The 13,195-nt window shown below is 39.1% G+C and overlaps 1 protein-coding gene across 1 annotated transcript in view; it reads right to left on the bottom strand.

Moving 5' to 3' along the window:
- Positions 1-13,195, bottom strand: part of sft2d1 (SFT2 domain containing 1) — a 56,411-nt gene that overhangs the window by 25,283 nt on the left and 17,933 nt on the right. The window contains exons 2-4 of the mRNA XM_052012940.1: positions 10,520-10,606; positions 6,489-6,571; positions 115-196 (exon numbers count right to left, since the gene is read on the bottom strand). Coding sequence (XP_051868900.1) covers positions 115-196; positions 6,489-6,571; positions 10,520-10,606 — 252 coding nt within the window. The remainder of the gene's footprint in view (positions 1-114; positions 197-6,488; positions 6,572-10,519; positions 10,607-13,195) is intronic.

Genomic DNA, 13,195 nt, shown 5'->3' with positions numbered 1-13,195 from the left:
CATGAGACATGCAATTTTGAGAAATATATTTACTGAGCATATAAACATACACACGTCAATACAAGTGCTTGACCTGATAACAATGAAAATTTTAAGTTATAACATGGCAATTACCAACATAACAACGGTGGCAACCAAGCGGTTTGGGTCAACCATTTTTTTCAGCTGCTTCAGTGGTCCCATAAGAAAACAGGTGCTAGAAATGAAAAGACAGACAACAGTTTAAAACTTGGAAATCAGGTTTTGAAAATTGGCAAGATCAAGCCAGACTGTTCCACCAGGAGAAAGGGGACAAAGCCAACCTCAATTGTCAGCTCATTATTGTAAAATCATGTACAAGAAATCTTGGAACAGAATTACTTCTTTAGTTTATTTGTAAAAACAAGTCTAGATGTGCTAATTATCATCACACAACAGTATTTACAAAGCAGAAAACTGGTGTTAATGTAAAGTCTCATTGTCATCATTTCTCGACGTTATATTCAACGGTGGTTCAAGTCAGTATACAATGATGACTTCTACCATTTGGGCTTTCTTAAATAGCTTTTGTTGCAATTAAAAGAAAAACTTCAACAATCCAAATGCTTCTCTTAACACTAAAATCTCCATGTTTTATTCCCTGCTAGAGATTACAATAAAGATTTACTGTAATCCCTAGCAGAGAATAAAACATGGAGATGGCCAAAACCTCAAATGGCAAAAATCGGATTTAATTTAGAGTCATAGAAAGATACAGCATGGAAACAGGACCTTCAGTCCACACTGACCATCAACTGCCCGCGTAACTATTCTCACATTAATGCCATTTTTTATTCTCCCCACCTTCCCATCAACTCCCCCAAGATTCTATCACTCGCCCACACACTAGGGGTAATTTACAATGTCTATCAACCTGGGACATGGGAGGAAGCTGCAGCACCTGCAGGAACCCACAGAGTCATGGGGAGAATGTGCAATCTCCACATAGACAGCACAGAGGTCAGGATTGAATCTGGGTTTCTGACACTGTGAATGGCAACTCTATTATCTGTGGCACAGTGCTGACATGTAGTTAATGATCCTGTGCAAAATTAAAATGAAACATTGGCAACAAAACAAGGAAAATAATGAACTGTAAATATTGTATAAAGTTTAAAAAGAGTAATTCAAAGTTAAACCTCTGTTTTGTTTCTTGAACTTACTCAGTTTTTGAATGAATCAATTAAATTATCTTCCTTCCTAACAAATGTGAAGTCTTAAAAGTATATTTATTAGTAATGCTACAAGAGGTTGCTTTATCTTCTACCATTAACATATAAAAATCTCCTAAAACACTTCATACAATTGTATTGGACAATAATCATTAATGCTAACAAAAAAGGACTGCTGACTTAAACCTTGGTCAAGAAAGTGAGCTTTAAGTAGGTTTCTACAGAAGGAACACTGGGCAAGGCAATTCCAACCTTAAATGGCCAAGGGCATGTTTGCTATTGACAGGATACAAAGAATGGGATTGAACACACAAGAATACAAAAAAAAACAAGGATAGGCCACCTGACCCCCTTGGCCTGCCCAACCAATCAATATGATCATAGCTGATCTCACCTAGACCTCATCTCCTCTTCTGTGACAGCTCCCCAAAGCCCTCAATTCTGCTCTTTCTAAAATTTTGAATCTAGCTTCCACAACTCTCTGGGATAGAAAATTCCAGAGATTCACCATTCTCTGCGAGAAGAGATTAGTACACTTCTCAGTTTTAAATATCCACCACCTTATCTTGTAACAATGCCCCCCGCATTCTAAACTCTTCCACTAGTGGAAGTATCTCAACATTTATTCTGTCACATCTGAAGATTACTTTCATTCTTTTGAAATCCAAAGAATACAGGGCCAATTTCCTTAGCTGCTCCTGACAAGATGACCCTCTCATCTCAGGAATTGGCCGCGTGAACCTCCAATAATAAGGGGACCAAAACTGTGCACAATACTTCAGGTGTGACCTCTGCAACGTCCTGTACAAATGTAACAATACTTTTCACTTTTTAAGTTCCAATCCCTTTGTAATAAAGGCCAAAATGCATTTTGTCTTTCTCACTACTTGCCGCACCCGCCTGCTAACCTTTTATGATTCATGCACAACAATACTCAGATCCTTCTGTGCTTCACTCATTTGCAATCTCTCTCCACTTAGATAATAGTCTGCCTTTTAATTCCTTACACTTTTTCATATTAAACTCCATTTGTAAAGTTTTTGCTTACTCACTCAACCCATCTACAGAATCTAAATATCCTCATTGCAATCTGCCCTCCCATCTATTTTCATGACATCGACAAACTTGGATACCAGATCATTGATATAATTAGTAATAACTGAGAGCTAAGAACTGATCCTTGGGACACTATTGGTTACATCCTTCCATCCTGAAAAAGATCCATTTATTCCAACCCTGTCTTCTATATGATGACAATGCTAACAAAGATTCCCCAATATCATGAGCTCTTAACTCTGGACATGAATAGAGAGTTGCAAAACAGAGTTCATGCAGATTTATACATATAAAGAGGGACAAGGCCAGAAAGCGATTTGAACAGGAAAATGAAAATTTTGAAGTCAAGCTGTAGGGTGAACTAGGTGGCATTGTAGGTGAGAAACATAGGGATGAATGAGCAAATGGAATAAAACAAGGACTAGGGTATGAAGGGTGGTAGTTTGGATTGTGGCAGAGAGAGCAATTTCAAGCCTTGAGGGAAAGAAATGACACTGTAAATTTGGAGAGCAGCTCTTTAGTCACTGGGATGATTGAGAAGTTGAGAAGGACCCTAGCAATGACTTTTCCTGTAGCAGACAATAGGGAGACCCCTCTACTGTTGGTACAATTGAACTTGTCTCCCTTTTTGAAAGTGGTCACGTTTGTGGCCTCTCTGAGGTGTCCTAGCATAGAATATAGAACAGAACAGTACAGGAACATGCTCTTCAGCCTACCATGTCTACACTGACCATAATACCAATCTAACGAATCCCATATGCCTGCACTTGGTCCGTATACCTCTATTCCCTGCCTGTTCATTTGTCTGTTTAAGTAAACACTGTTATCAAATCCATATTTGTTCCTCTTATCTCCCCCTGGCTACTGGGAGGCCATTGGTGTGATTACACCTCTCTTATTCCTGAACTCTGCCCGTATGGTCTCACTGGATGAGGCCTCATCTCTAAGCGCAGCTGTAATATTCTCCCTAATGAGTAATGCAACTGCCCTACCTCTTACATCTCTACCATGTCTGAAACATCTAAAACCCAGAATGTTGAGCTGCCAGTCTTGCTCCTCTCTCAACCAAGTTTCTGTAAAGACTATAGCAGTAGAGGATGCTCCAGTTATAGATTCTGGAATTCTTCCTGTAGCTTGAAGGGTAGCAAATGTGATCCCATCATTTCAGAAAGGAGGAAGGGAGAAAACAGAGAACCACGGATCCATTAGCTTATGGTCTGTGGTGGCATCTGTTAGTCTCACGAGACCATGAATCTGCGCATGGAGAGTCTTGCTTCAGTTGGTAGTGTAACTGTAGAGGCCTACACGGGAGTGACAGTCTCGGCTGCAGCGACTGCACTTGAAGGCGCTGTCCTCCTGTGTTGTTTTGGTGCTGTTTTTCCAGCGAGTGCGCTTTTCTTCAGCAGCTAGCCTCAGCTTCTCTTCTCCTCGTTTCAGACCTCTGTGTAGTTCCAGCCTCCAGCGAGAGCGATCGCTTGCAATTTCTTCCCACCTCTCGACATTCATGTTTAGTGACTTCATATGTCTCTTGCAGACATCTTTGAAGCAAAGATGGGGCCGTACTTGTGCTCTCTTGCTGGAGGCCAACTCCCCGTACAGCACGTCTTTCAGGATCCTTCTGTCTGGCATGTGATGTACGTGGCCCAGCCAGCGGAGACGGCGTTGTTGAAGCAGGGTGAAGAGGCTGGATATCTGAGTGCGGGTCAGGACCTCGTTGTTGGTGACTCTGTCAGTCCACTTGATGTCCAGGATGCGTCTCAGGCTTTGAAGGTGGAAGGCATTAAGACGCTACTCCTGTCTGCAGTAGAGGCTCCAGGTCTCGCTGCCGTAAAGCAGTGTGCTGAGGATGCAGGCCCTGTAGACTGCAACCTTGGTACGTGTTGTCAGCTTTCTGTTCTCCCAGACTCGCTCTGCCAACCTGGCGAATGTTGAGGCTGCATGTCCGAACCGTCTGTTGATCTTGGAGTCTAGGGAGAGACTATCTGTGATGGTGGAGCCAAGGTATGTGAACTCGTGGACTACCTCCAGCTTGTAGTTGTTGACGGTAATGGCAGGGGGGTGCTCAACACCTTGTCCCAAAACGTTCATCTTCTTCAGGCTGATGGTCAACCTAAAATTCTGGCAGGCTCTTGAGAAGCTGTCTATGAGGCTTTGCAGTTGCTCTTCAGTTGCCAGTGCTGCGTCATCTGCAAACAACATGTCCCTGATGAGTACTTTGCGAACCTTGGTTTTCACCCTTAGCTGGGACAGACTGAACAGACTCCCGTCCAATCTGGTGTGGAGGTAGACACCATCTGTTGATGTTCCAAAGGCGTGCTTCAGCGTGACTGCGAAGAAGATGCTGAACAGGGTGAGGGCAGGCACACAGCCCTGCTTCACACTGCTGCACATGTCGAAGGCCTCCGAAGAAGAGCCGTCAAACTGAACGATGCCTTTCATATCTGTGTGGAATGACTGAACTATCCTGAGTAGCCTCGAGGGGCAACCAATCCTGGTGAGGATTCTGAACAGGCCGTCTCTGCTCACCAGGTCGAAGGCCTTCATGAGGTCAATGAAAGCAATGTAGAGCGGTTGTCTTTGCTCTCTGCATTTCTCCTGTAGCTGTCGAAGGGAGAGGATCATGTCGATTGTAGAGCGTTCTGACCTGAAGCCACACTGAGATTCGGGATATACCCTTTTGGCGATTTTCTGCAGTCTGTTCAGGACCACACGGGCGAAAACTTTCCCAACGATGCTCAGCAAAGAGAACACCCTGTAGTTGCTAAAGTTGCCTCTGTCCCCTTTGTTCTTATATAGGGTGACAATGTTGCAGTCTCTCATGTCCTGCAGCACTACTCCCTCTTTCCAGCACTGGCAGAGTAGTTCGTGCAGGTAGTTTAGTAGGACACCCTTTGTGCACTTGATGGCCTCTGGTGGAATGCCATCCAATCCAGGTGCTTTCCCAGTGGGCAGGCTGTCGATCTATTAGCCTAGGGTCAGTAGTAGGGAAAATGCTGCAACCTTTAATGAAGAATGTAATAACTGAACCTCTTCAAATAGGACTGAGTATAGTCATTATGGACTTCTGAAAAAAAAATCATGTTTGGCTAAAGCTAATCTACAGGAGTTAATTGACTACACGAGTTGTGAGGAGAATGCAAAAAGTCTTCAAGGCAGCTTGGAACAGTTGAGTGAGCAGGTGCAGTATAATGAGGATATGTGAGATCTGATAAAGGGTCTTTGATTTGAAACTCTATGTTTTTCTTTCCATAGATGCTTCCTGACCTGCTGAGTGTCCTTTCTAGCATTTTAGTTTTTATTTCAGCATTTAACGTCTCATTTGAAGGCAAACATGTGCAATGACAAAGCACTCTTGAAATGCTACCAAGATTATGTTCTCAAGTCTCTTTTTTTAAAATCAGGAAAAAACCCTGCCCAATGACATAAACAAGGCAATTTACTGAATCTGCATGTTATGTAAAGTGACCAATCTAGATTAAGATTAACACATTGGAACTGCTCCATGAGAAACAGGGTAAAGCAAACATGATTAGCAGTTGAACTCCTCACTTGGTAACCAAAGTGGTGGATGTATCAAACTGCCAGTGACACATTGGTGTTAATAATCAAGCTTCATTGGCATCTAACATCAGATAACTAGAATCACTACATAAAACATTATTTGTACAAATCTCCCCAAACTATTTTGATCACTCAATTAGTTTTTGATCAACTGAAGGAGATAATTTTGATCTAATCTTAATGTTGTAAAAGTAATTACAGAACAAAAATGTAAAAATACCTTTACAAAATAGAATTACGCTCACCTTGTTGAAATTTTGGTACAAATCTTTGAACTATTTTGAACTTTAGCTGATAACACCATACTATGCGGTCACATGGGACCAATAAGAAAACCAATTAATTAGAAAAGGTTAGAGAGTGATAGATTTTACTTATAAACCTAAAGTAATGCATACGTAGCACAAAACACATATGCCACAAAAGCAGAAAACAGAAGGAAATGATCTACATCTGCAGCGAGTGATCAGATTTTTCCCATCACTGTAAAGTACTTACTGACTCCACAGAACTGGGGGTTATTGGACTCAATGAAAATGATATTCCATTCTGAGAATGTATTGTCAATACTGGGTAAACCAATGAATTAGAGATAAGGTGAGGCAGGACATATGGCACACAACAAACAGTTTGGTGTACAACAAAGAAAGTCAATTTATTCAAAACATCGTAAACACTTACCTGGCAAGTGCAGCAATATTTCCTAGTGTGTAAAAAACCGCGAATAATTTTATTCCATTAGGAAGCCAGAGCAAAACTGTTCCCTGAAACAATAGTACACAATGAAAAAGGTAACTATTAATCAGTGATCATGTGAGCTGTTAAGATGCTGACTCTTTATATTAAAGGTGAACTTCATCTGTATTAAAGTCCTGCAATAATGTATTGAGGGAAAGGAAAAGAAAGTGTCAACTTGAGTCTTTTTAAAAATTTGTATATTACTTTTCACGTAGATGTGGATTAGCTCATTATCAACAAAATTTGACCGAAATAATAGTAATATGAACAAGACAATTATTGTTAAATTGGACAGCCATTTGTACTGCCATTGGATGTGGCTAAGTCATTTTGCTCCATTGTTGGCTTTGTGAAAATATCATCCTGTTCTTACTCTTTCTGTGATATACACTCTAAATGTGTATATCAGCTTCTTACAAGTTCAACACAGAAAGGTGTCTAGTAATTAACAGGATAATTGTTACTCAACAATTCTTGCCCAAAAAGTAAACAATTGAAAGTGTGAAATCACATCCTTCAAATTGCAAACTGCTTATTTACCTCTCTGTAGCCCTCAACCTCTATTTCTCATGTATCTAATTTGAGATTGCATTCATCTGCAAAAAGAGAATTTTCTGTTTCATCATGCAATGTGCATATAGCTAAGATTTAGGTGTGCAATAGACCTATTATAAAATTAAATATATCCAGTAATAGGATTATCTTCAGTCTATATGATTAATTGCTGCTTTGTTTAATTAATTTCTTACTAAATACCCCACTATCGTTTGTTCAACATTTTCCACAACTTCTAAGCATTAGAAGATGGCTTTCAATTAGGTAGAGTACGTCTTTCTGCCACATTAAAGTTATGACATCAAATATTGGATGATTGAAAGAAGCTGGATTGATGGATGAATAAGTAAAATGTTATAGTTTTATTATAAATGCTACCATACTGGCATTAACCAGCTTTAATCTCTTAGCTTTTGATGGAATGGCCGTCTCTAAGACTGTTTTTCATTTAAGATGTCCTGCATATGCATTTTATGCCATTAATCTATTTAAAGTCTTGGAGCAATACAGCACAGAACAGACCCCTGCACCCATCGAATTTGCCCCAACCTTTAACTACTCATTTAGAACAAAGAACAGTACAGTATGGGCCCTTTGGTCCATGATATTGCACCGACCTATATAAACGTACTCCATGATCAATCTAACCCTTCCCTCCTACACAGCCCATAAACACTAATCTTATTATTAATTCTCCACACATTCTCATCAACTACCCCCAGATTCTACCACTCACGTATATGCTATGGGCTATTGACAGCGGCTAATTAATCACACGTTAATGTGGGAGGAAACCGGAGCACCTGGAGGGAACCCATGTGGTCACAGAGTGAATGTGCAAACTCCAGACAGACAGCACCCGAGATCAGAATTGAGCCCATGTCTCTGTGCTGTGAGGCAGCAGCTCATAGATGCACCACTGTGCAAACTTCTTGTTATGCACACTTACGTATCCTTTAAGATTAACTATAAATTTTATTTATATATATGAACTTTGCAGGCCTTTCATTCATTGCCTGGATAGTGGATGGATCTCTGTTTATCTGTGTGTCTATGCAATGCAATGCAATACAATACACACTAGCGGTCAGATGCTGATACCTTGCCACCAATTTCCGCTTTGTTCTCAAGTCCCCAGTTCTTTTCAACAAAAATTAGACCCAGACTGTTCATCATTGTTTGATAATGTGCAACCTCACATTTTTGGTATTATTTTTGCAAACTTTTACAGCTTTTTATAGTACTGTTTACATATCCTTTGATAACATGGCAACCAGAACTATGTGGGATACTTGAAGTGCAAACTAATCAAGGTTATATTCTTAGCTTAAATTCTATATCATGCAATAGTACCTATGCAGAAGCAAATGTAGTGCTTGGTATGTTTATTTTGTGACTTTATTTTTAATGATTGGTGTATTTATTCTCCCAGATCCTCTTGCTCATCTAACCACTTACATTACTTTCCAAGGAAAGTATCATCTCTCTTTGTTACTAAAATCTAATACCTCACACAAAATGTTATTGAAATTAATTCATCAACTATGTTCGCTCTGCAAATTTCTCTGTAATTTGCCGTAGGGGATTGACCATTACCCTCCTTTTGGTGTCATCTGTAAATTTCAAAACAGTGGTCTTGATTTCAAAGTTGATGTAAATTACGAAGAACTGCTAAGCTTGGCAGGGACAATTTAAAATAAACTAGCAGAGACATCTTTAAAATTAAAATAACAAAAGACAGCTCAGACTGAAATTTTTGTTGCAATATAGCTTCTAAGAATGCAGAAACTAGCTTGTCAGATACAGTATGATTAGCGCAAAACAATTCTATACGATTAAAATTTCATATGATGAATGTACATTTTTAATGCTTCGTGAACAAGATAAAAAGAACTTTCTAGCTGTGGAACTTAAGAGTAGGTATACAAGAGCCCCTTATTGCTGAATGCAAGGTATCGCTATTAGTAATGTAACAGTTTTAAATATAAACTGTATAAACTACTGAAAATAACTAAGAATACTGTTCTATTTCAAAATGGATCATAATGTGAGCAATATAAGCATTGCTAACATGCTCTGTGGTGCATTTTGTGTCTGATGCAGCTCCTTTAAAGTGTACCAGGACTTCTTATGATGCCAAAGGTATTAAATGTATTTTTCAGGTCAAACCCGGTAATAGATTTAAAGACCCAAAAGGCTTAAATTAAATTAAAGCAAATTGATTTATTATTGTCACGTCACACTTAAGTTTTGCATGCCATCCAAACAGATCATCTCAGTTAATTTCCCTTAGAAAGGGATACTCAGGAAGGCCAAACATTTGAGGAGATCGACTAGGATTATACCTGAAGAGCAAAGTGCTGTTTTAGTCACAAGTGCTACCAATCAACCTTATAGCCAAATATTAAATGCATTTATATTGTCATGTATATTTGGTAGTCGCAAAGCTATGCGCTGTGGAAAAATCCAGAAATGATATATATTCAAAATGTTTTGGGCAACTTGATAATATGCTCAGTAGTGTATTAGCCCAAACATTTTTAGTTGGTGGGTAAATTATACGCAAGGCAAGTTATTTCCACATCTTGGGCAAACCAATTTAACCATGGTATGGTATGTGCAATTCAGCACACTATTTCCTGCATGTGTAGCTGTTGGTGGCTACTGAAGTTTGCCCAAATTATTCTTCATGTGACCCTAAACATTTTGTTGTCAGACTATTCAATCAAGTGCAGCACTAGCTGACCAATTGGACTGAAATTTTCACAGAGGTGATTAAGTGCATTGATGAGGTTAGTGTGATTGATGTAGCATAAATGGACTTCAGTATGGCCTTTAGCAACGTCCCACATGGGTCAATGGTCCAAAAGGTAAAAGCTCCTGAAATCTAGGGCAATCTGGCAAAGTGGATCTGAAATTAGCTTGGTAATACGAATCAGAAATTGGTGGTCAAGGATTTTTGCAATCAGAAGCCTGTGAACAGTACAGTAGTACAAGGATCTATGCTAGGAAACTTACTGGTTGTTATATATGATCTGGATATGAATACAGGAGATTTGATTAGCAAGTCTTCAGATGACATAAAAATTGGTGGTGGTGTTGATAGCGAGGAGGGTAACGCTCAGCTAAAGAATGATATTCATGAGTTGGTAAGATGGACAGAGCAATAGCAGATGGAATTTAATCCTAAAGTGATGCACCTTGGGAGCACAAATAAGATCTGGTGCAGGGATCATTCTAGTTAGGCACAATAGTTCTTTCAGTAATTTGGAGGCCAATAGACTTGTTCCTCAAATCAAAAAATGTTTTTATACCTTTTATGCATTAACTGCAATCTGGAATGATCAGTTTTAAAATTATGAACATGACAAATGAATACTACTTCAACTCAGAAAAAGCAGTGGAGTACAGCTACTTACAAGAATTGAGCAACAAACGCCAAAGACAAAGCATATCGCAAACCATTTCACCCTTGTCCCAAAGCTGAGTGAAGTTGAATCAAGGACCTTAAAATAAAAATCACAAATTTAAGAAATATGTTCCCAATGTTCATATAAAAATTATGTAAATACATCTTAAATGAAACAAAAATGGTGAATGTTTGTTAAGCAGAGATATACAAAAAGTTTGAGCTTTATGCATTTAAAGTATTTGGAATCATAACTCTAAAAAAAAGATCGAGAGCACAGGAAAAATTATTCATCAGAAACCAAAAAGCTAACTCAAAATTAAATGGAGTGTAACCCATAATTAAACTATGGAGCATATTCTGACTGGAAGTCAGTGACCAGTGGTGTTCCACAGGGATCTGTTCTGGGTCCCCTGCTCTTTGTGATTTTTATAAATGATGTGGATGAAAATGTGGGAGGGTAGGTTAGTAAGTTTGCAGATGACAAGAAGGTTGGTGGTGTTGTAGATAGTGTAGAAGGTTGCTGCAGGTTACAACAGGACATTGATAGGATGCAGACCTGGGCTGAATAGTGGCAGATGGAATTCAACCAGGAAACACTTTGGAAGATCGAATTTAAAGGCAGAATACAAGATTAATGGCAGGACTCTTAGCAGTGTGGAGGAACAGAGGGATCTCGGGGTCCACGTCCATAGATCCCTCAAGGTTACCAGGCAGGTCGATAGGGTTGTTAAGGCAGCGTATGGTGTGTTGGCCTTCACTAGTCAGGATATTGAGTTCAAGAGCCATGAGGTAATGTTGCAGCTCTATAAAACTCTGGTTAGACCACACTAGGAATATTGTGTTCAGTTCTGGTCACCTCATTATTGAAAGGATGTGGAAGCTTTAGAGAGGATGCAGAGAAGATTTACCAAGATGCTGCCTGGATTGGAGAGAATGTCTTATGAGGCTAGGTTCAGTGAGCTGGGGCTTTTCTCTTTAGAGCAAAGGAGGATGAGAGGTGACTTGATAGAGGTGTACAAGTTGATAAGAGGCATAGATCGAGTGGACAGTCAGAGACTTTTCCCCAGGGTGAAAATAGCTAACATGAGGGTGCATAATTTTAAAGGTGGTTGGAGGAAGGTATAAGGGGGATGTCAGAGTTAAGTTCTTTTACACAGAGATTGTTGGGTGCGTGGAACGCACTGCCAGCAGAGGTGGTAGAGGCAGATACATTAGGGACATTTATGAGACTCTTAGATAGGCACATGAACGACAGAAAAATGGAGGGCTACATGGGAGGGAAGGGTTAGATTGATCTTAGAGCAGGATAAAATGCCGGCACAACATAGTGGGCCGAAGGGCCTGTACTGTGCTGTAATGTTCTATGTAAACTGTCAGATAGCTTTATAACAGTTTTTGAAGATTTGAAATCAGGTCTAAGATATTAGAACTAGGATTCAGGAATGTTAAAAATGCAAATCCCACTTGAATTACTTCTGTTAAATATTGCATAAAATCAGAGATAACTTCTGATCAACTTATCTTGAAATGGTGCATAATGCTTTTAACAAGTCACTTGGTAAAAATGCTAAACCATTAACTTAGGAATCAAAATTAAAACTAAATCCATTGAAATGCTTGTGAAGAATGCTCTCATTAATGTGAACTTCTGATTTTTGATCAGCATACCAAAAAAATACAATACGAATTGAAAGGATCAATTCTGAGCTATAACTAAGGGAGATGAACAGATGACAAAATATCCCCAAGTACTTTTAAGATCTTAAACCAGCATTTATAGCCACTGCTTCAAGTTATAAAGAGGGCACCCAGAATAAAATTAAAATAAGTTAAAATAAAAGTGATATATTATAACTAATTATTTTTTTGAAAGTATATCTATGCAAAACTGAGAACCAGTTAAGCACATTTTCCCTGGGAAACTTTTGGTATGGAGGCCAGGTAGAAATTGTGGAATTAAACAATTGAAGATAAATGTATCCATTCTTTGATTATTTATTGACAATTTGTGTTACATATGGCACTGACTTCCACAAAAGACAAATAACAGCATGTTACTGAAGACAACTTGTGAACTTCTTATAATAAGTTCCAGTTGAGATAATTTCCCATACACATTAACCACGTACAGCAGAGTTTTCCAAACTTTCTCTTACCGACCACTGGTTTAGTTATGCCAATAATATAAACCTCCCTTTCTTTGAGGCAAGAAAAAATATTTGAGAGGAATTCAATATCCTCTCAGTCAGGTTGGGTTTCTCAGAAAACTAATTTCTTTCAGGATTTCTCCTGTCGAACAATGATAAGATGTCATGTAAACGTTTTTCACTATAACTGTGCTCAGGACCTTTCAAAACCTGCTCATTTGGACTGTGATAGTTGCTTCTGGTAGAATAGTAATCAATTTGAACACAATAGAGAGATCCGATCAGTATAAGGTCTATCCTACTTGAACAAATGGTGATTCAAATATTAAAATATTCAAATGAAGAATCCATTGGGATAGTCTCCTAATACACCTCTTCTGTTAATATGCTGCAGCATGGCAGTGTTTGCTCTTATCCAGTCCAATCTCCTTCTGCCTCCTGGCAGGAAACTCTGCTGTGCCTTCCTTATCTCATTTTAGAAACCCCTGATAGAGAGCCTGACTACACATAATGTGATATTTAAGTGTTACACATAC

Source organism: Pristis pectinata, chromosome 3 (assembly GCF_009764475.1).
Source record: "Pristis pectinata isolate sPriPec2 chromosome 3, sPriPec2.1.pri, whole genome shotgun sequence".
NCBI lineage: Eukaryota > Metazoa > Chordata > Chondrichthyes > Rhinopristiformes > Pristidae > Pristis > Pristis pectinata.
This window is presented reverse-complemented; position numbering and strand designations above follow the sequence as displayed.